This window comes from Camelina sativa, chromosome 16, assembly GCF_030686135.1.
Source record: "Camelina sativa cultivar CO46 ecotype springtype chromosome 16, ASM3068613v1".
Lineage (NCBI taxonomy): Eukaryota > Viridiplantae > Streptophyta > Magnoliopsida > Brassicales > Brassicaceae > Camelina > Camelina sativa.
The window spans coordinates 2,534,074-2,557,379 of NC_141895.1; the positions used below are offsets into that span (position 1 = coordinate 2,534,074).

General features: G+C 35.3%; 6 protein-coding genes and 1 long non-coding RNA gene across 8 annotated transcripts; 4 read left to right on the forward strand and 3 right to left on the reverse strand.

Annotated features, from left to right (window-relative positions):
• The first annotated feature begins 7,623 nt into the window (after nt 1-7,623).
• LOC104749467 (auxin response factor 3) lies at nt 7,624-12,215 on the forward strand. 2 transcript variants are annotated; one of them, XM_019238590.2, is made up of 11 exons: nt 7,624-7,844; nt 7,965-8,445; nt 8,965-9,021; nt 9,125-9,307; nt 9,445-9,529; nt 9,613-9,703; nt 9,799-9,963; nt 10,164-10,283; nt 10,369-10,444; nt 10,548-10,710; nt 10,801-12,215. In XM_019238590.2, exons 2-11 carry the CDS (start codon nt 8,131-8,133, stop codon nt 11,361-11,363), a joined length of 1,818 nt encoding a protein of 605 aa, XP_019094135.1. In that variant the 5' UTR covers nt 7,624-7,844; nt 7,965-8,130; the 3' UTR covers nt 11,364-12,215. The 2 variants fall into 2 exon arrangements, with proteins under 2 accessions (XP_019094135.1, XP_087348136.1); XM_087492010.1 differs by lacking the exons at nt 7,624-7,844; nt 7,965-8,445 and adding an exon at nt 8,448-8,708 and having other exon boundaries at nt 10,801-11,556.
• On the forward strand, nt 11,707-12,215 carry LOC104749468 (uncharacterized). The gene has a single exon (XM_010471111.3). It carries the CDS (start codon nt 11,707-11,709, stop codon nt 12,136-12,138), a length of 432 nt encoding a protein of 143 aa, XP_010469413.1. The 3' UTR covers nt 12,139-12,215.
• A 798-nt stretch (nt 12,216-13,013) lies between these two features.
• Nucleotides 13,014-14,003, reverse strand: LOC104749469 (uncharacterized). Its single transcript, XR_761379.2, has 3 exons — nt 13,876-14,003; nt 13,636-13,694; nt 13,014-13,448 (listed from the first exon to the last, which is right to left on the reverse strand). It is a non-coding gene; the product is annotated as an uncharacterized LOC104749469 (long non-coding RNA).
• Nucleotides 14,004-16,494: 2,491 nt separating this feature from the next.
• LOC104749470 (uncharacterized) lies at nt 16,495-17,504 on the forward strand. Its single transcript, XM_010471112.3, has one exon. It carries the CDS (start codon nt 16,555-16,557, stop codon nt 17,332-17,334), a length of 780 nt encoding a protein of 259 aa, XP_010469414.2. The 5' UTR covers nt 16,495-16,554; the 3' UTR covers nt 17,335-17,504.
• A 161-nt stretch (nt 17,505-17,665) lies between these two features.
• On the forward strand, nt 17,666-18,882 carry LOC104749471 (protein NUCLEAR FUSION DEFECTIVE 6, mitochondrial). Its single transcript, XM_010471113.3, has 3 exons — nt 17,666-17,925; nt 18,014-18,132; nt 18,531-18,882. Exons 1-3 carry the CDS (start codon nt 17,783-17,785, stop codon nt 18,548-18,550), a joined length of 282 nt encoding a protein of 93 aa, XP_010469415.1. The 5' UTR covers nt 17,666-17,782; the 3' UTR covers nt 18,551-18,882.
• A 75-nt stretch (nt 18,883-18,957) lies between these two features.
• On the reverse strand, nt 18,958-20,311 carry LOC104749472 (uncharacterized protein At4g28440). Its single transcript, XM_010471114.2, has 2 exons — nt 19,743-20,311; nt 18,958-19,337 (listed from the first exon to the last, which is right to left on the reverse strand). The coding sequence occupies exons 1-2, from the start codon at nt 20,092-20,094 to the stop codon at nt 19,147-19,149; spliced, it is 543 nt and encodes a 180-aa protein (XP_010469416.1). The 5' UTR covers nt 20,095-20,311; the 3' UTR covers nt 18,958-19,146.
• A 99-nt stretch (nt 20,312-20,410) lies between these two features.
• On the reverse strand, nt 20,411-23,252 carry LOC104749473 (tyrosine--tRNA ligase 1, cytoplasmic). The gene is made up of 10 exons (XM_010471115.3): nt 22,960-23,252; nt 22,575-22,728; nt 22,143-22,426; nt 21,963-22,059; nt 21,577-21,682; nt 21,401-21,483; nt 21,158-21,303; nt 20,921-21,026; nt 20,736-20,795; nt 20,411-20,626 (listed from the first exon to the last, which is right to left on the reverse strand). Exons 1-10 carry the CDS (start codon nt 23,058-23,060, stop codon nt 20,606-20,608), a joined length of 1,158 nt encoding a protein of 385 aa, XP_010469417.1. The 5' UTR covers nt 23,061-23,252; the 3' UTR covers nt 20,411-20,605.
• Between the last annotated feature and the right edge of the window lie 54 nt (nt 23,253-23,306).

Consider the following 23,306-nt stretch of genomic DNA (forward strand, 5'->3'; position numbering starts at 1 on the left):
TATAACATGTCATTGAGAAGAAGGCTTCAAAAATCAGAGGCTATTGGTGGGCCGACATCAACAAAGCCCAACATGGGCTGTAGGCCCATATACCAATAAAGGCCCAAAACTTCAGAGTTCATTTATCATAAAGCCCATCAGATCATACAAAAAAAAAGAAGACTAAATCATTATGGCTGAGTTTATAATATCATCATCAGAACCATCACGAGCGCTTATTACCGAGCGCCCTAGACTTAAGGTTCAATCTCATTGGCTCCACGACGCTATCTAAGCATTGCATGATCTGTTGGTTACTTGGTTTACAAATGGTACATTTATATAGATGGCACTAAATGGTCATTTCGTATTTTCATACTTCTTATGTTAATTGTACTTATTTTATACTATTTTTTATCTAAGTTGGTCACACCAAAGCCAAAATTAGTCTCAACAAAATCAAAGAGTATGATAATAAAGACAATTTCTTGGATGTATGATTAAAAAGGCCCACGAGAGGTTCTGATTACAGACAACGACAGATCTTTATCCATTTTGGTAAAGTATCAACACTATCTTCACATCGATTTGTCACGTCTCTATTACCAACGCCGACGTGAAGAATCAACACGTTCGCAGGTCCCTAAAAAGCAGACCGACATGGTGGAGATATAAAGAACCAAACCGTCCGGTATGCCCGGTTCAACCATTATGAATTGGTTATACAGTACTACTAATTTTGTAATATCATGAAACAAATTTTGGGGTGGATTCTTTCTTTTTTTGTCGTCAAAAAAGAAAAAAAAAGATTGCTTTTGAAATGGATTCTGCGGTTCCCGTAAAGGTTCTATCACGGGTTGGGCTTTGGGATGTCTATTACATACACACTGATACACAACACATGAGCAAATATGATTTTGGCCGTGTTGCCTAATTTTTAGATAAATTATAACTTTAAATGGAAAATGTTTTTATAGATGGATACACACGAACACTTAATTCTTAAATCTGGTGTAGTTACATGTTATTTTCTCCACTAAAATTTAAAGTAATGGGGCAAAAAAAATGCTGGAGAAATATTTTTTTGGATCGTAGCAAACACAATAAGAGACCGACATTATGATGTTTAAGTTAAGTTCGATACGAGGTAGTTCGCTAAGATTCACATAATGATAACAATAAGAGACCGACATTATGATGTTTAAGTTAAGTTCGATACGAGGTAGTTCGCTAAGATTCACATAATGATAGAATTTAGAACTTATAAGTTTCCTAAGGTTTTTTTCTTTTTTTTTGCCATACTAGTAGTATTATACAGATTATTAAAGTCACTGTTTCGACCAAATTTATTAAGATTCCCCTTTTCCATATAGGTGACCAAAAAGCTTACTTTTATATGTTTTTTTTTTATACAAACTTTTATATTCTTGATTTAGAAAGTGGATGAACCAGCTGGTGTTTTAAGAATTGGTTTATAGCATTTTCTTTCAAGAACTAAATTCTCAAAATTGTCGAAGATGTGAATCTTTTTTCATTAAGAACTTATAATAGCTTCTTATTATTTTAATTAGATATTTTCATAAATTTTGAAATAGTCTGAGTTTCACACCATTAGAAACTAGTGATAAACAATATCTACCAAATAAAAAAGTTGTTACTTGGAATAATTTATTAACTTATATTTCCTTAGTTTCAAGTTAGTTGTCGTAAAAATTTTGTTTCAAAATTACTCGTCGTTTTATGCTTTTAAAATAGATTTTTGACAAATTTTCTCTCTATATTTGTAGTTTAGTTTAGTTTATTAATTGATGATATCTGATAAAACAATACATTACCTCTAATTAAAACAATACAACAGATTGACAACAACAAACAAAAAAATCTATACAACTAATTTAAAAGGGATGGAGTATATCTTTGTAAAAGAAATAATTAGAAGTGTTAATTACTACATGAAATATCACACAAAAACATTAAAAGTTAGTTAATTTCTAAATGAAATGAAGTATTAACAAATGCTATCAAATTTTCTCATAATCAAATCAAACTAAATTTCCTTATATATTGATTGAGTTCCACTAAACTCGGTGGGGCAGACACAAATCACACTACTTTTCAACCCCAACACTTATTTATCGAAGATTACATCATACTCCCTCTATCTCATAAATATTGATATTTTGGGATATTTTTTTGTTCCACTCAATTTTTTGTAAACTTCAATAAGTAATGATTGAAAATATTTAAAATTTTAATTTGTTATTGGTTTAAAATTAAAATAATATCTATTTAGTCAAATAAAAAAATATATTTAAACTCAGTAATCATTGTTTTATTAAAATATGTAAAAGCTTCTAAACATAAATCTAACACACACGTAGAGCAGCATCTAACACAATTATGCAAAATCCCTCGTTGCATCATTAACACACACAAAAAATAGGAACTCCGATGCTCACTGCCAAAAGTTTAAGCACAGCATGATTGGTTTGCCACGAGTTTTCCCTTTAATCATGGTTTTGTCATAATCATCATCCGTACCTGTGTTACTTTATTATTGCCTTGATAGAGAAACTCCCAAAAAGTAAATTTGTATCGTGTAAATATTGTTAGTCAACAATTAGTGAAACTAGGAATCGTAGAGAAAAATATCCATTTGAAGTCGGGTACATTAATTTATCACTTATTTGATCATATCGTATATGAAAACCGACGATTGAAAGCAACTACAAACGTATATAGATTAACATTTGGTACTATCTATATTGTATGGGATAGAGACACATATATAATTGATGGGATTATTCAATTAAAATGGTTTGTAAACAGTATAACAACAAGATATGTAAAGAGATCAATAAATGGTGGTATAGTGAAAGATTTACATTGGCCATGAATTCTTCTTTTGGGTTCTTCTAGCCAATGATGATCGAGTTCTCTGCATTTATATAATCACCACTATTAGCTCCTCCTTCGCAGTCGGCAGCTTAAACGACAACAACAAATCTAATTGTTTACGGTACATAGATTATGTTTCTAATTAGGTTGACTTCTATGTCTAAGGAATATACGCTTAATCATACAATTGTTAAAATGGAAACGATTCTAGTTTGTCATATGTTTTGTGTGCTAAAATATATATATCCACTAATTAATGACAACATAGGTTGTACGTTGTAACTCAGTAAATAGATTTGATTATCAGTCGGGAAGAAGAAAACTATACTAATTAAAACATGAAGTATATATATGCTGGGTTTTCTAAGCCCAAATTAAGTATTCATTAGTATGATATTGTCCGTTTTGGGCAAAGATGGCAAAGCCCACACGGATTTGTTATTTTACTCCTTCCCAAAAAGTCTCATACTAAATAGGTTTGGACTTGACTTATATATTAAAAACTTTTTTTCTAATCTTCCAATGTGGGACGTTGGTTTGTATCCAATAATACTCCCCCTCAAACCAATGACCGCGAATCTTAGGTCTCCTCTTCAGCGAAATCTTTTCACCATTAACTCGGTGCTTCCTTATTCGCAAGGGGCTTCTCCCACACTGATCATTAAGCTCATACTCACTTTTTACGTCCATTTATTTCAACCTAGGCTCTGATACCAATTGTTGGGTTTTCTAAACCCAAGTCAAGTCCCCATTAGTATGATATTGTCCGCTTTGGGCCAAGATGGCAAAGCCCACACGTATTTGTTATTGGGCTCTTTCCCAAAAAGTCTCATACTAAGTAGGTTTGAGCTTGACTTATATATTAAAAACTTCTTTTCTAATCTTCGAACGTGGGACGTTGGTTTGTACCCAATAATAATATATACTATATATTAATTAATATTTAAATATAACTTTTCATAAGTAAGCCTATAACTGTTCTTAATTTCCTATGTACTTAACGCATTCTCATGTCCTCTCTCAGTCCCATTAGCATTCATGTCAGTCATCTTCTTCTAGTAACGACGGTCAAAAGTTCCATAAATTCAGAAATCGTATTCTTCTTACAACAATTCAGAAAATGTAGTTTTCTTTTGAGTTGACCAATGGCGGTCTATAAAATTTTTAAAATTGCAGCCTATGACGGAACCAGTATAATGGGTCATCTCAATTCGCTTTAGTATCTACGATATAACAATATGTACGTATATTAACTCAGAAAACAAAGAATTCGATAGTATTTTGTTTGGTATATCTGCTTATGGTCGCACTAATGACATATTGACGTGAAATAAATACGCCACCACTTCTTTGGTTTCTGACTTTGTATATATATTATAGTCTCAATCTGTTCATAATATATAGAATTTTAAATTATAATCAAACTCCCTTACATATTAATGAAAAAAAAATTATTCAATAGACTTTTTTTTTGTACGTTCAAAAGCTAAGGGACTTCAATATTACTGAAAATAAGAAAAATGCTGTTTTGGACTTGTTGGAAAAGTTAACGATTGGAGCAAGAAATTACGAAATTGAATGATAACTTCATTATTGTGTTAACTTAACTATTTTTTTTTTGGAAAAAATTCTATATATTGTAATGTAAAATGTACAATTTTACAATACAAACTTATACTACAATAATGTAAAATATATTTAGTAATGCAGTTTCAATTTTACAATATAAGGATCTAATAAGTGACTGCTAGCATTCTAACAGAAAATGTTTTTGATATTTTAACTGCAATTGTTTTTTTTTTTTTTTCACCTAGCATGAAATTGAAAACGCACCAAGTAATTATGAATCAATCTTAGTGCGGTGGGTGGCACTGACACAACTGATTAAAGCTGGATTTAAAGGCCCGAAATAGTAATCAGTCAAAAAAAAAAAGTAAAAGTTTCTTCTTCTTCTTCTTGAGAAAAATGCTCTCTCTACTCGTATCATTTACTCTCTTACGTTCAGTTACAGCGCGTGCATCAACGAACACGTTGTGAGAGATGATGTTTTAGCATTTACAATTTTTTTTATCTTTTGGAAAAGGGACGTCTGAAGATAGTGATGTAAAAGCCTAAGGACAGTTTTAGTTCTATGTTGTCAAGTCATTTGTAAATTTATTTCTCACCTAGTTCATAAATATCACTTCTTACTGTTGAACTAATGGTGTTATCGACCAAATTTGAGATAGCTTTTAAAACTAATTCTCACTTTAATAGAACAACAAACAAAACCCATAGTATCAAACTGTCAATGATTTGTGTTAATATTGGTTATATTTAGCAAATATTTTACTTGGAGGGTGAATCTTTGCTTGTGGATACAAACTTTTGCTTTAAAGAGATAGTTTAGGTTTTATATTGGTATTTTTAACAACTGGTCGCATATCAAGAAAAACTATATGTTGAAAATCCAAAATGGTCTTATTCACAAAAGACACAAAATCAATTCAAAAAGTGAAACTAGGAAACAACATTTTCGTTCTTACTAATTTCAATTACATTAACAAGAACTTTTTCTTCAGAAAACTATATAGAAATGCGTTATTCGTTTTAAATTAGTTGGTAAAATATTATGTTGGGGGCATATTCAACTCCAAGGTACAACATCGATCACATGTGTGACTTTCATAATACTTTTTGTATAAAGTGAATTAGCTCACAATGAAATATGAGTAAATGAAAAAGTAGCTAGTTGATACTACGTACTACTACATGATAGTTTATTTATCAATCACAATCACAATCTCAAATATTGGGAGAAGGGAAAAAAATCGTGTATTAAGCCACCCCCTCGAACAAATAAATATAAAAAAACGAAAGCAAAGGCATTGAATGAAATGTGGGGCTAAGAAGCTCTTCTGCAAAGAGAGAAAGAAAGAGAGGAAAAAGTAGAGGAAGAAGAAGAAAGAAGTAAGTGAACAGTGTCTGAAACGGGTAAAAGAAGGACCAAGGAGAAGAGAGAGTGGAGAGGACGTGCCAAGAAAGGAGAGTGAGGCTCGAGACTTTCCAAAAGAAGATAGGAAACAGATGTCGGGGCATTAACCAATTGGGTATTTGAATTTGTAACCCGTTTTGTCCGGGTCCTGCCCCAACCTAACCTAACCCCTTTGTTGTTGTTGTTGTTGTTGTGGCCTCTCTCTATACTGTCTACACTGTCTCGCGTGTTCACCATAAAAAAAAAAAAAAAAAATGTAAAGGAAAATGTGAAAAAGAAAGAAAGAAAAAAGTCCCCCCTGATCCTCGGGTTCTTTGTAATTTATGACACTCCCAATTTAAGACCTTCTTCTCACTTTTTTCTCTATTTGTCCTTTTACAGATTCTTCAGTCTTACATTTCTACCCTTCTCTGTCTCTTGTATTTACTTGTACTTGTTCAATTGTCTGTTCTCTTGTTTGCTACATTGTGGGTTTTGTGATGAGATTCATTCTCACAATGGGCAATTAAAGAAACAATATATCTAGGATGTACTTGTGGCGAAATGTTGGGTACTTTTCATGTGTGTTGGTTTGGTTATGTTTAACTTCTTTGTTTGTTGTACACTTAAAACTAAACTATGAACTTATAGATTTCTTAAGTGTTTTCATCAACTATACTTTATTTAGTTTTCATTAAATACAACATAGTTAATCTTATTTCTTCTCTTTTGCGATAGTAAATTTATGAGAAAATGTAACACAAGAATGCCATAGCCCATAGTGATTATATTCAAAAGGAGTGACAATGATAATAAACTAGGCAAAGAAGAATTTATTTTGTTTGCATGTGTATTAAGATGTAATATAATTCAATATATGGTATGATTAAGTTAGTTCCTCATCTGGGTAGACATAATTATAAGAATTTTCGAAACCTCATCTTACCAAAAACATATATAATCTCGACCATTTGTTTCTTTCAATATGTCCTACCGTTTATGGGACCCTACTCACTCTGTACTTATGCAATAATTCTTCCTGTTTTCGCAATATCATTAGATAGGTTTATTTTAGAAATTCGGATGATTTATGTGTATCCATCAATTTATTCGCCGTTTATAATATAGGTTCATGATAAAAAAAATCTCTTTCGTATAAAGATGTTTTTGGTAAACATCTAATCTAATTCAAAATTTAGTAAAAATGCAATGTGATTGATGATGTGTATAGATAGATCGCATTAGATCCATGTGTGCTAATGCTGTGAAGTATGAACTTCTAAAAATATTCTAAGCACACAATTATATATCTATCTTAATAAATACGTAAATTCAGATGAATTTCTTAAATATATATACATTCAAAATCTAACTAATTAGTTCCAAATTCGAATAAAATCAGCGTACATATAAAAACCTTTTCAACCTATAATACTAAACTACTGAAGTACCCACGCACTTTATATTATAATCACGAGAAATATAGTATAAAAAGAACGTAGAGAGTATAACGGTAATCCAAATCTACACCACAAACACAAAAACACATGAACTACTACTACTACTACTTACTATATATAATAATGGATAAATAATTTTAAAACGATACACTAATGTGCATCAATCCCTAAAAGCATGCCACCACCAGTATTGAATCATTCTTTCATCTCTCCCCACCGTTATAGAAAGAAAAAAAAATTGATTCAAAGAGACGACGACAAAGATAGTTATTAAGCTCATTGTTCTTTGCAGATCTTATTATATAATGATTAATGCCATAAACTTGTAACAATATAATCATTTCAGAAAAATATCCAACAAGTAAAGATTGCAAAGAAACTGTTGTGTAAAAGATAATAATAGTAAAAAAAGAAGCAAAAATCAATCAATTCGAAAAAAAAAAAATCTAATCCATCTAATGTCTCTCTCCACGCACAAAAGGTCTAAAAGCCACACCACACACATCAGTCACCAGACGTTGCAGAGAGCAGCAACACTGTTCAGAGAGCACTCAGTACTGTTCTGTTCTGATCCTCTCTCTCCTCTCTCTCTCTTTTTACATCGTCAAAAAAAAAAAAAAATTAAAAATCAAAACTTTATTTTGACCCTTTGTTTTTTTTTTTTGCTCTCCAAGGCTTAAAGACACTCACTCATCACTGTGCTAGTCTCTCCTCTTTTGGCTGAGAGGGTAAAGTCATGAAGAAACTCCTCTGAAAAATTTTCTATCTTTTTTTTCTCTTTTTTAATAATAAAGCTCTTATCTTTATCTCTCTTTCTCTCTCTCTCTCTCGCTCTCTTTAATGGGTGGTTTAATCGATCTGAACGTGATGGAGGCGGAGGAGGAAGAAACGCAAACGCCATCTTCAGCTTCTGGGTCAGTCTCGCCTACTTCGTCATCGTCAGCGTCTGCTTCTGTGGTGTCTTCGAGCTCTGGTGGAGGGGTTTGTTTGGAGCTGTGGCATGCTTGTGCTGGACCCCTCATCTCTCTCCCAAAAAGAGGAAGCCTTGTGTTGTATTTCCCTCAGGGACATTTGGAACAAGCCCCCGATTTCTCCGCCGCGATTTACGGGCTACCTCCTCACGTGTTCTGTCGTATTCTCGATGTTAAGCTTCACGTATGTCTCCTTATCTCTCTCTCTCTCTCTCTCTTTATAATCCTCTCTCTCTCTCTCTCTTTCTATTTTTTGTTTTGTTTTGTTTTTGTTTACTTCATTCCTCTGCTCTCAAAGCAGAGATATATGGGCGTTGTTTTGTTTTTCTGATTTTTAGTTTTTAGTTTTTGTTTTGGTGAATCTGAAGTTGGGGTTTTCGATACAAGTATGGAGATTTGTGCCTCTTGGTTATTGAATTGTTTGAGACAAACGAATTTATGTTGGAGGTGGAAAAAAGTTTCCCTTTTTGCTCCATTTGCGTTTCTTCTTGTGGCATTTTGATTATGAACACTTGAAATCCCCAAAACTTGTCTGCAGTTTTTTGTGCTTATGAATTTGATTTCAATGTTTCCTCTTTTGCCCCATTTTGATGGCAATTGCGTTCAGAACATTACAAATCCCTTTTAAAGGTTGTTTTTTTTTGTTGTTGTTGTTGTGCTGTGAGGATTAATAAACAAAATGTGGGGTTTTTTGATTTTGTAGGCAGAGACGACTACTGATGAAGTTTATGCTCAAGTCTCTCTTCTTCCTGAGTCTGAGGTGAGTGTTTTTACTTTATTAGCTCTCGAGCCTTGGAACAAGAGAGACAGAGAGAGTGAATGGCTCGAGCTTAGAGATTTTGAGTTGATTGTTGTTTATACAGGACATTGAGAGGAAGGTGCGTGAAGGAATTATAGATGTTGATGCTGGAGAGGAAGATTATGAAGTTCTTAAGAGGTCAAGTACTCCTCACATGTTTTGCAAAACCCTTACTGCTTCTGATACAAGCACCCATGGTGGCTTCTCTGTTCCTCGTCGAGCTGCTGAGGATTGCTTCCCTCCTCTGGTACTTACTCTCAATATTCTAAAACATTACACTCTGTATCTTCTGTAGTAAGACTACTTATTCAGGGTTTTAGTTATGTTCTTCTGTAAGGTCATATTGAAAGATTTAACAGCATATTCATTCGCATTGTTATGTAGGACTATAGCCAGCCCCGGCCTTCTCAGGAGCTTCTTGCTAGGGATCTTCATGGCCTGGAGTGGCGATTTCGCCACATTTATCGAGGTGAGTTTCTTGTTTTATGTTGCTTTTTTTTTGTTCCTTGAGATAGTAAATGGAAATCTTGAATGGTTTGAGTGACTTTTTAGGGCAACCTAGGAGGCATTTGCTCACTACCGGGTGGAGTGCATTTGTGAACAAGAAGAAGCTTGTCTCTGGAGATGCTGTGCTTTTCCTTAGGTATTAAAAAAATAAATGCTTCTATGTTTTCTCACTACACAAACTCTTTGGTTTCCTGTTAGAGGAGTTGTGATATATGTGTTTCTCTGATATAGAGGCGATGATGGCAAACTGCGACTGGGAGTTAGAAGAGCTTCTCAAATCGAAGGCACCGCTGCTCTCTCGGCTAAGTACAATCAGAATATGAACCACAACAATTTCTCTGAAGTAGCTCATGCCATATCGACCCATAGCGTTTTCAGCATATACTACAACCCCAAGTAAGTCCCAACCACAACTTTGGAACCACTGTTGTGTATTGTTTTGTTAATTGTTTCCAGGGAGTTTATTCTAATCTAGGTCTTAGCAACTTTGGAACCACTATTGTGTAATATATACTATGTTTGTTAAAACAACTATAGTGATGAAGTTTGCATTAATACTAAGTTTACTGGAATTGTAATTGGTAAAATATTTTCAGGGCAAGCTGGTCAAATTTCATAATCCCTGCACCTAAGTTCTTGAAGATTGTTGACTATCCATTTTGTATCGGTATGAGATTCAAAGCAAGGGTTGAGTCTGAAGATGCCTCTGAGAGAAGGTTATAGCTCAAGCTTTAAGAGAACATTGCCACACCTTATGTTTAATATGCTCATCTTTCTAAAATGTTTTGCCTGTTTTGTCAGATCCCCTGGGATTATAACTGGAATCAGCGATTTGGATCCTATCAGGTGGCCTGGTTCTAAATGGAGATGCCTTTTGGTAAGCTATGATTTATGATCTTGAAAGAAGTCACTAGGCTTCTTATATAATTCCCATAAGCTTAGTGCTCGCACTGAAACTGTGTGTTTGATGTCATATTCAGGTAAGGTGGGATGACATTGAGGCAAATGGGCATCAACAGCGTGTCTCGCCATGGGAGATCGAACCATCTGGTTCAATCTCCAATTCAGGCAGCTTCGTAACAACTGGTCCCAAGAGAAGCAGGATTGGCTTTTCCTCAGGAAAGCCTGATATTCCTGTCTCTGGTATAACATCTACTCGACAAAACACATCCTACCGCTTATATAATGTGACCTCGCCTATAGTCTTTTTCATGTTTTCTGCTACTGTTTCAGAGGGGATTCGCGCCACAGACTTTGAGGAATCTATGAGATTCCAGAGGGTCTTGCAAGGTCAAGAAATTTTACCGGGTTTTATCAACACTTCTTCGGATGGTGGAGCCGGTGCTAGGAGAGGCCGCTTCAAAGGAACAGAATTTAACGACTCTTATGGGTTCCATAAGGTCTTGCAAGGTCAAGAAACAGTTCCCGCTTACTCAATAACCGATCATCATCGGCAGCATGGGTTGAGCCAGAGGAACATATGGTGTGGGCCGTTCCAGAACTTTAGCACCCGTATCCTCCCCCCATCTGCGTCATCATCACCTTCTTCCGTACTGCTAACTAACTCGAACAGTCCAAACGCACGCCTGGAGGATCATCACGGAGGTTCAGGCAGGTGCAGGCTGTTTGGTTTCCCGTTAACAGAAGAGACCACATCAGTTGCATCTGCGGCGGTTGTCCCGTGTGTTGAAGGAAACTCCATGAAAGGCGCTTCAGCTGTGCAAAGCAACCATCACCGTTCGCATGGAAGGGACATCTATGCAATGAGAGACATGTTGCTAGACATTGCTCTCTAGGGTTCTTTTGGTTTATTATTATTATTATTATGTGTGTTTTTATTTGCTTGTTGCTTAAGTAAAGTTCTTATCTTTAGTTGATTTATTATGATGATTACTTCCTGCTAACTTTTGGTGATGTCACAAGTTGACAATGATGACTTATGGAAGGAGACTTGTATCACTTTTGTTGCAAGAATGGTTTTTTTAATTAGGTTCAGTGTTCTGTTTTGTCTCAAATCAACCGGTTATTTCCGGTTTATTACGCAAGTCTACATTAAACCGGAAAGAGTCCGATAATACCAAACAATTGAAATCTCTTCTCTGTCTCCCTGCCACTCAAAATAATCTTGATTCCAAAACAATGGAGGAGACGACATGGGAACAGAGACTACAAGCGGTGACACACATACTCACAAACCCAACAACAAAACCATCACTTCACTCCCAATTCTTGATCGGAATCCTAATCCCAAGCTACACCTCGTGGGATTACCCTCCGGTCTATTCGCAGAAGCATCTCCGTCGTCAATGGTGGGTTTCTCAATTCATCAAAAGGGTATCGAGACTCGGGCTTCCTGATACCACCTGGAGGTCGAATTGCCCGTATTATCAGCCGGCGGCGGCGGTTATGGCGGTGGAGGAAGGGAGATGGGGCAAAGAGGAGAGGATAGAGTACGCGAGGAAGAGGCTGAGGAGGAAGAGATTGGTGAACGAAGTGAATCCTTATATTCCTCTTTTGGTTCCTAATTTGCTTCTCTTTACTCTCTTGTTATGGGATCCTGTTCCTGAGTAAATTGATTTATTATTATCATCAAATCTGTGTTCCTGTTTTTTTTTTGTATTAAAGAAGAAGAAGAAGAGACATAAAAACCGGTTAATTGTTTAGTTTGAATTGGTTCGATGTGATCCGGTTTGGTTTTAAGGGTTATTATGTTTGGATCGGGTCGTCGTCACAAAACCCAACTAGTTTTGGGGATTTGTCTTTGCTTTAAAACTTATAACTTTAAAAGGTTGGGTGGTGCTTATTGTCAATTTGTCACAACCAACAAGAAAGGACTTTGATTAGTGCTACTACTTACTAGTACTAGTATTATGGACTTTTGAATAGTGGCAGTAGTACTCGTGTATTATATTTAGCAGAATAGTATGTTGCCGACTGCTGCTATTTTTTGGTTAGGATAGAGAAATCGATAATTATATTGCAAGTTAACTAGCTAATTAGCGGAATGATAGTGTATATGGTTGTCCATTTTGCAGTGAGGGATAAGTGATTTGGGCAAGCTTCCCTATCATTCACTATCTCTTAAACCCACCAATCTTTATTAGTTAGTTCCAACGGCAAGTCATGCTACTCCCAAATACTTTGACAAAATCTAACAAATGTGGATGATCTCACCCTTTGCTTGTACTATCTTGTGGGTCTAAATCATTAACCAAATCTTTATTTTATTTTTATGAATACGTGTATTTTATCTTTCCCCCTAAAAGATTTGTGTGGAGCCGTTTATTATCGTTTTCTTAATTTGGTAGTTGAGATCTATCTTTAAGCTTTGAATGGTTGCTCCCTATACTCTATACTACATAGCGTGTACTAACATTTTAATATGGAGTTGAATGGACTGTAATATGGAGTAAACAGTGTATGCACAACACCATAAAATAATATGCATAACACCATACCATTATGAATGGTAAAAATCGGACTATGGTATGAAGTGGTGCGTACAAAAAGATTAAAAACAATTTTAATAATATTTTTAATCATAATTAACTAATAACTATTACAAATGTTTTTAAAAATTACAAATCAAAATCTATTATTTCGATTATCCCATAACATATCAGCAATATTGTCTCGTATGTTTGCCATATATGGTCTATCTTCTCTCTCGACCTCATCTTGTTCATTTGAATAATTTTGCTCGTTTTTTGTATACACTTTTGAAGAATCTTCAAAGAAATCTGTATCCGAAAAATTCGAAACTCTAATAAAGTTGTGGAGTCCCATCATGACGATAATTACTCTCTTTTGCATTTCCAAACCATATCTAGGATCATCCCTAAGAATCATCCACTTCTTCTTCCATACTCCAAATGTTTGTTCTATAATAGAACGTAAAGATGCATAATATCTATTAAATAACTCTTCTTTGTTCAGTGGCGGAAGACCATTATATTATTATATTATTTCAATAATAATATAGTTATTGAAATAAGATAAATAAAGATATGTGTAATGCTAAATAAATTCAATTATTGCAAATAAAGTTAGGTGTATATTAAAAGTTACCCGTCTACGTATAGGAGGATCCATGTTTGCATTCATATTACGACCTTGTGATGACATATCTATAATCACAAACAATATTAAGCTAGTTAATAAATATAAGATCAAACTAAAAGTTAACTAAAAACATCATATCTATACTAATAAACTAGCTCATCATCCTTAAAAAATTAACTAATAAATTCTCAAATATCTACTATAAACTAAACTAAAAAGAAAATGAGGTGAGAAAATAAAACTTACTTATGAATTTGAGATGAGATAAATGGTTGATTCAAAAGAGTTTTAGATTGAAGAGCTTCAATGAGTAAAGAGAAGAGAGTTCTCTCTAGATCTAGATTTTGTTTTTGGGAATATGATTTTTTTGTTGTAAATTTTAACATTTATGAATGCATCTATATATATATATACATATATATTTAGAAAGTACAAAGAAACACAACTTTAACCAATGAGATAAAAGTACTAGGATTCAACTAGTTTGAACACGTTTTTACCCAACTTTTACTATTGGTATGAAGTAGGTATGGAGGTTTTATGGTGTAAACTAAAATAATCGGACCAACAAAATAATTTACACAGTATGCAGTTTTTTTTTTTGATTCCAGACTAGTATGGAGCTGTATAGTATGGAGAAGTGCATACTAGTCTGCAATGATGAATGGCGTACTAACTGCGGACTGGTCCGACTTTAGTCTGGTCCGAAGTGTACTGGACAACCATTCACAACCTTAATATTGTCTGAAAAGGAGAAGTACCAACTCTCTTCCCCATACTCACAGAAGTCAAATGTTACTTGAAACTTTTGTCAAGCACTTATTTGTATTAGGTAAAGTATTTAAGAATTACGAACAAGCTATGTTCGCTTATTTATAGATCGATGTTAGTGAGAACCAAACCAATAATTTCTTAAATCCGGTATATTAGATGTTTCTATCAAACATATTGAAAAAGGAAAACAAACGTAATGCATGCTTTAGGCTCGGAAAACGTATAGGGTTGGTTGCTCTATACACTCCATACTAGATAATGCGTACTAATATTTTAGTATGGAGTGGAATGGACGGTAGTTTGGAGTAAACATTGGTATGCACAACACCATACAATAGTATGCAGAACACTATGCTATTATGAATGGTAAAAATCAGACCATAGTATGGAGTAGTGTGTACAAAAGATTAAAATTATTTTAATTATATTTTTCTCATAATTAATATTAATTATCACAAGATGTATTTAAGAATTATAAATCAAAATTTATTATTTCGATTATCCCATAACATAGAGTTCAACAAAAAAATAGCTTTCTAAAATTAGAATTACAAGTCAAAGCTATTATTTTGATTAGCCCATAATAATATTGTTTCAATTATTGAGATAAATGGTTTATTTAAAAAAAAAAAATTAAATTTCTAAGATTGAAGAGAAGAGAGTTCTCTCTCGTCGCTCTAGTTTTTTTTTTTTGGGAATTTTATTTTGTGGATTTTTAATACTTATGATTGATCATATGTATACACATTTTTCAAAAGTACAAAGAAACACAAATTTAACCAATGAGAACAAAGAACTTGGATCCAACTAGTTAAGAATCATGTTTTAATCCAACTTTCACTTTTGGTATGGAGTTGGTATGGAGGTTTTAAGCAGTAAAGAGAAAAAATCGGACCAATAGTACATTTTCCATAATATGCAGTTTTTTTTTTCAATTGTAGACCAGTATAGAGTTTTGTAATATGAAGTAATGCATACTGGTCTGGAATTATGAATGGTGAATTTACTGCAGATTGGTCCGACTTTAGTCCGGTCCGGAGTAGACTATAGAACCATTCACAGCCATAGTAGTAGTACGATTCAATTCATATCAGTGTCCCTATTGTGGTGAATACCCCAAAATCTCCAATTAAGAGACTTCGCCATTGCAACTTCATTTTCACCCCTCTTTTTTTGTTGTCAACTAATTTTCTTTCTATTGGTTGACATATAGAGACAAAAAACAAAAACAAAATTCCTTTTATTGTTCATTAAGTCAACTAATTTTCTTCTTCCTCCAAGAGAAAATAACTACTATAGTGATAATAGAGAAAGAAAAATAATCCCCAATACAAATAAGCAGTATGGTTTTCATTTTTTGGGTGCATGGAAACAATTAACAATTTAACACTTACGCTTTAGCTAAACTGAGAGAACGTAACTAAAATAAAATAAAACTGAGAGAACGTACGTTGGGTCACACGACTCACAAAGTCACAACAGAGCACTCATATTTTTGGATTAGAGCTCTATAGGTATATCTAGATTCTGAATGGTTTACACGATATGCAGCGAAGAGGGCAGAGCGTACCAAAGAGAAGTAGTACAAAATTGCACTATCGTTTTTGATAAGTTTCTTCCGTTTCAAAACATGTGTTGTTAGATAACAATCCTTTTTTTTTTTGAGGTAAAAAGTTCATCAAGTCATTGATAATTTTTCAACTGTTATTACGTGTAGAACGTTTTGATGTAGGCTTTTGGTATATATTGTTCGCCAAATGAATCATTTGCATAAACACTAATATATACTACAACCCATGGCCTTTTAGAGCATGATGCTTATGTTCATTGTCCATATGTGTTTTAACAAACCTCATAATATTAGGTATTAGAATTTTACATAATCGGTTTGATTAGTTACCATTTTCTGATAAAATAACTACATAGGCGCCACCAAAAGTCGAACTAACTCTTTGAAAATTCATCTCTTCTAAAATGGACTCGCCATCAACCATTATTACCAATCCACTCTTTACTTGCACCTAACCATTTACACTCTATTAATTTTTAAAAAGGAGTTAAATTAATCAAAAGGAAAAGAAAAAAAGAAAACCCTTTTCTATATATAAACACTCCCACTTTCTCTCACAAACCCATAACACTCACATCACCATGGCTTTTTCTACTAGCTCATGCCTCCTCTTTTTCTGCTTAACACTTGTTCTTTCCTCCACCCAAATCAATGCAAGAGACAGCTACTCCTTTGGTAAGTTTCAAAGAGAAAACCCTAACAGTCTTGTCCCTAACCAAACCAACGAGAAGAAAGAGCAAGATGACCAGAACCCTGCTTTTATCCCCCAGTCAGAAAACGGGTACGGCTTGTACGGTCACGAGACAACCTACAACAACAATAAAGAGACGTTGAACAATAACAAGAACGAGGAGACCGTTAACTACGACGACTCTTTCTCCACCCCAAGCCTAAGCGAAACAGATCAAACCCAAGAATCTTACAAGAACTACAGAGATAGCTATCCTAAGCCGACCGAGATTTACGACAACAACAGGGACACGGTCTACTACGGAAACCCCGATACTTACGGGACGGATAAGAGGGAGAAGGAGGCGTACAAGGGTTATGGCAACAAGGACACGAGCTACTACGGAAACTCCAACACTTACGGGGCGGAGAAGAGAGAGAAGGAGGCGTACAAGGGTTATAGCAACAACGTAGAGAGACAAGGGATGAGCGATACGAGGTATATGGCGAATGGTAAATACTACTACGACCTTGACGACGACAGAAACCACGGTAGCTTCTACCAGAATCACTATTACAACTACAAGCCCACCGGTTACAACGAGAAGAAATCCAACTTCAAGAATCCATACGATTCGAACCAACAGCCCGAGATGTTCGGGGAAGAGCAAGGAGATCAGTTCACTCCATAAGCATGCCCACATGAAACAATATAATAAATATTTGCTTTTATTTATTCGAGTGTTTTTTTTTTGTCAAACTAAAAGTTATATATATTCATCAAAAATATAATTATCTGCATATAAAATTTGGAAAGAATTAATATAGTATATGGTGATGCTTGTTAGCATAATTATGCTAATACTCTAATGTTAATTTTAATCTCTCTATTCGTATATCATTAAGCAGAATCTATTGCATTTTTACAGTATTAATTTTCTCTTTATTTGCTTGTGAGTGAAACATGAAAACCACCGACAACAGATTTGTATAGAATTTTATGACATGGTCATAGTCACGTGACATGCACACGCTCGTGTAACAAAACACTTAATAGTTGCGTTGACCCAAGCGAAACCTATAAACCCAGAAAAATCCCTAAATCCTAAAAATCCAACGAGATTAAATCGGAAACCATCAATGTCCGCCGCCAGATCCGTCCTCCGTTCCGGTGTCGGTCGAGCCGCCGTTGCCGCGTTAAGGTCGACGAAGCCTACGCCTTCTTCTGCGCGATCTACGTTTAGGATGCCTAAACAGAGCCCTATTTCTAACCGCATTTTCAGGTAAAACAACACACAGTGAAAACCGAAACATTGATTTGCGTCGCGGTTTTAACTCAGTTTTGATTTATGTCATTTTGAAATTGAAAAGATCTCCGGTGGAATTGAGCTGCTGCGTCGAGACGATGCTGCCGTACCACACGGCTACTGCTTCTGCGTTGCTCAATTCGATGCTTTCAGCTTCAGGACGCTCCATTTGGACCATCCAAGGTACTTTCTCTAGTCAAAAGACTCTATCCTCTCTCTCAGTGATTTGATACTTAGTGACTGATTCACATAGAGCTGTGTCCTTTCAATCTTGTTGCATTGTTTATGTTTATCCATCATATATGCTTGCGGGTTTGCACATCTATCTCTAGTCGTAAGAGTTGTTGTAGATTAAGTGTTAGAGTTGTTCAATGTCTTGCATTCAGTGAGTGATGTAAAACTGTCAATCACGTCTTCTTTTTGGAGTTAGGCAAAGGGGAATCTTCTTAATGCTGGGTTGATTTTCTTATGATAGTGATAGTGTTTTCACATGAATGGGCCAATATACAAACTTTAATGAATCACACATGCGATTATGTTTTTTTTCTGGATGCTGATATGATGATGTTCTATGTGCTCAGATTGTATTGATGATGCATGATGAATCTCATATGGAGTGCAAGAATGGATGCAGTTTTAAAGCTAAGGTGATGAAGTGACAATAGCGGTGTCATGTTTCTTCTTAGGTCATAAAGATCAGGTTCTGACCTTCTTCAAGGTTGTCCATTAAGGAATCTTATCAACTCTAACCTAGAATATTTGTAAGGACCAACCAGTGCAGTTAAGGTGACTACTTATTTAGCAAAAACCGGTCCCAATCCTAGCTCATCTTTAATTTTGGGTATTGAGGAATCAAAATATCAGAGAACTTGAAGTGGTATTTTGGGTATGGATATGACTATATTTGCAAGACATAAAAATCTTTTTTACCAAGTTTTTTTTTCCATTAACATTCTGTTCAAGGACCAAACAAAAGCATCCAAAAACTCAAAAGAGTACATACATACCGATCGTGCGCATCAAAACCCGAGATCGAGATAAAATACAACCGGTAGATAAAAAATAGTAGCAAACTTGCCGACATCATAAAAGATAAAAAATAATACACCACGCGCGGTAGCAAAACAAAATTCATTGTGGCGCACTTGATATATATTACCTATTAAGAGAGACACTGAAGGGGGTGGTTAGAGATGATCATTCCTCAACGACATTGACGAGCTCATACTCCACAAGAGACAAATTGTTGTCTTCTTTAACAGTTATGTCAACCGGTTCAGTGACTTCAATGCGACCCCATTTGTCAACAGCAAGCCTCATCGATCCCTTGAACATATCTATCTTTGCATTCCGGATATTCACAGTAGCTCCTGGTTTCATCAAGTCCACTACACACAAAGACTTACATATTAGCCCCCAAAATCAATAACAGAGCAGTACAGATCCTAGAGAGCTGTATTTAATCAACAAAATCTATAATTCTAGCAAATGAGAGTATAGGTAATGTCAATGTAGGTTCCAAGAGAGAAAGGGCTTCAAGTATCCAACATTTGAGTTCTTTAAAACAATAAGCTACACTGTTTTGAAGCTATCATAAGGATTTAAAAGGATCAAATCTCTACTTAATGAACAACTTGTGGAATCTGATTGAGAGATGAAAATACATATTCGAACAAGACTAAGAAGCTTCAAAGGATCATTAAAGGATTTGAAAGGTAATTAAAAAAAAAAAAAAAAAAAAAAAGAAACATAAATAAACCAAAATTGAAAGTGAGGAAATCGGATGAAGTCACCTTGATCGTTGCGAGCAGTGAAGAGGATACAAGCAGTCTCATCACCAACGAGACACTCAGAGATCCGAGCAGGTCGGAGATGAGAGGAAGAAGAAGCACCTCCACCAGTAGGCTTCTTAGTTACGGAATTCTGATCGACGACTTTAACAGTCAAAGTGTGACCGCTCGTTCCTGGTTTAAGTTGATCCACCTTCACGAACACCGGTTTCCTCTTCTCCTGCGGCGTCTGCTGTTGTGGTTGATTCCGAGACGGAGGAGGCGGCGGGTTTCTTCCTTGTCGCCGCGGCGGAGGCGGTCCGTTTCTTTGCCGTGGTCTATGCTGGAAATTGTCGTTGCTCGTGTTTGACGCCATTGGGGGACTGAGGTCAAAATCTCGAAACGAACAAAATCTCTTTCTTCTTCGATCTCTTTAGAAGTAGAAATCCCTAGAGAGAGAGAGAGACGTGATTATGATGAGTCTTCTTCTTCTGATGATTCTTTTTAGTGGAATTTACTATTTTTTCTCAACTTTTTTAAAAATTAAAAAAGGAAAAGATAAAAAGAAAAAGAACGAAAAAAAAAAAAAAAAAGGCTCTGTTTGAGGCAGCCACGTCAATCTAAGACCAAAGTAAAATTACCTATTTATTGACTAAAATATATTTCTTTTGATAACAACTATAATTATCAAATTATGACAACTATAATTTTTTTATAAATTAAAAATATTTTGAAGCATAAAAATTACTCAATGGTAACTAGTGATCTACTCGAAATCAACTAAATCCAAGGAGTTTTACAGTGTGTTTTGGTGATATAATAAGTTTCATAGAAAGTGAGAGAAAGCTTTGTCTGAAACAATGACACATTCTGGCTCTGTAATTTGTTTATCTGGTGACTCTGTAAGCCTACACAAAACAAAAACCAAACGAGTGTGTGTGTGAGAGAGAGAGATTCTTTATGTAGTAGTCTTCTACTTAACACCATAACCACAAACATAATATGTTTTTTTGTTACCTTGATCTGTTTGAGTAGGTTCTTGGCGCGTGCGTCTGTCTTGAAATGATCACGAACAGGCTGCCATAATTGTGGTAAAAGGAGGTAAATATTTTTGTTGTGGAATCCCAAAACTACTAAAAGGTTTTCCGAAATACGTATTGTTTTTATCTTTTTGCTAATAACATGAAGGAAGTTTTACTTACTTGCAACATCTTGTTCAACGAGTTCATCAGGCCTTTCTTTAGATCTCCAGGGTGCAACTCACCGCTTTCATATTCAGTAGCAATGTCTTCAAAGGTTTTGTAGGTCCTAACATTTGGAAGAGATTCAACAGCAGGATCAGTATCGCCATCTTAATAGGATTACAGCAAAATCCAAATTGTATTTAAAATTGAGCAAGCGACTACGATTAATTTTAGCAAAAACGGATAAAAACTCACTTGTTGCCGCCATATTCTTCATTACGCTCAACTGTGAACTCATCAAACCATGGTAGAATGATGTATTTGATGTATTCAAGGCATGGGTTGCCTTGCACAATTTTTGGAGGACAATAAGCTTTCTTGATCTTCACATTAACTTCAGCCTGAGAACGACAAGACCTTCAGAACTAGTCAATAACTGTTAAAAAAAAACTATTCTCTACTTTTGTTAACTTCGAAAATGGGCTAAGTTACAGTTACCTCCTCATCTTCCATAAAGATGGCAGATAATGGATCACTTTTGGACATCTTTTCTTGTCCTTGTTGGAGACCAGGAAGCATATCTGCAAGTAGTTACAGCTAACAGATGATTAACAACGCTAGTCCTGGAAATATATAGTATAAAAAGAAGTAAAATAGGAAAATGTAGAGCATACGGTGCGACAAGATTATCGGTTTGTTTTTCCTCTTTATGTCATCACAGTATTCTCTTGCAAGTACGTTTACTTTTCTTTGATCCATCCCAAGCTGGCAAATATCAGCCTACAGATGTATAATAAACGTTTTTCACAGCAATCACAGAACTCATAAGCCAGATACACATAATATAGCATTAGACTGAGGGAAAAACCAACTATATACATCAACAAAATCTGCCAATCATAGATGCTCTTCTCTAGCTGGAGTTTTTTTTCTTAGGTGCTTTGTTGAGCTGAGGTAAAGGTAAAGCTAAATTCTAGATCCCATTAACAAGTAACAGAATCCAGAGACAGTTCATGGGCAAGAGAAGTCTTAAACTAAGGAAAAACACATATAAAAGTACCTCGAGGAAAAAAATATCAGCACATTGCATGCATGGGTAAAGGATCTGAGCAGCACTCAGTTCATCAGTCTCACTACGTCCCATGATCTGCACACACCTACAAGGAAAATATACAGAGTCATTCAGGTCCCATCATTTCCCTTGCATTCCAAGCATCGAGAAGATTAAAGAAAAAGAAACCTTAAAATTCTAGGGAGCTTGTTTTTGCGAGCAATGTCCATCACAAGAGGCCAGTACTTATCGGCCTTGGAATTAATTTCTTCGGACGACCACAAAAACTCAACTTTGTCATTGTCCATCCCAGCGGCCTTCCATATCTCTTGGAAGTATTCTCCAACCACTCTGATTTTCTTCAAGTCACCGCCCATTTTGTTGTTCAACTGAGCAAACCAATCAGCAATCCAAATTTTCACTCTGCAACCAGCTGAAGTCATTTTGTTCACATTAATGACCTTCATCACTCCCTATTAGGAAACAACAGAACATAACAGAATTAGCCCAAGCTTCCCACATTGTATAAAGTAATGGAATAAAGTAGCATACACTATACATGACTAGTTAAGTAACATGGCAGCTAAATTTAAACCAAAAACACCTCAAGAGATAACTGACCTCAGCAATGTGCATCCTTCCAGATGGTTCAAACCCATCATAGCAAATGGGAGCAGCCTTCTTAGCAAGAAGATTCTTAAGCTCTTCCTCCTGTATGCATTCCTCACCAATGCTCCTAACAATTCTGTATCTCTTCTCAACCTCTTCACTCATCCTGAAGAATTAGTCAAGTTTTTGCACACCAATTACAAAACAACAAACAATGCAACACACCAAAATTGGAGAAATTTTCAATTTCAAAAATTCCATACTTCTAAACTGATATAGCCGGGAATAAGGGGAAAGTTCTGATCTCCATGACAAAGTCAAATAATCCAAACCCAAATCAAATTGAAAGATAGAAACTCAAAAAAAAAATCAACTGATGATGAGTAAGAAAACTCACTGTAATCCAGCTGACGAAGAAGGTGCCTGACTTGATGAAACAGTAACAGTCTCCATTTCCAACGAAAGTTTGTTAACGGTCTCCGACGATTGGTCCGCCATCAAAAACTAGCCGGCGGCGAACAAAGGCTTGTTAGGTTTTTTTCTTTCCCCCCCCCCCCCCCCCAAATTGCGAACTGTGCTGGAGGATTAGGGTTGTTACCAGAGCGACGACAGTGATGGAGTTAACGTGGAACAGAACGCCACTACGCTTCACGTTTATCCACGGTTTGATTTCGGTTCTCGTTAAAATTTTGTTTTGGTTTAATCCGGTTAGCTTAAAGGATAAATCAAGCACATGCGAAATTA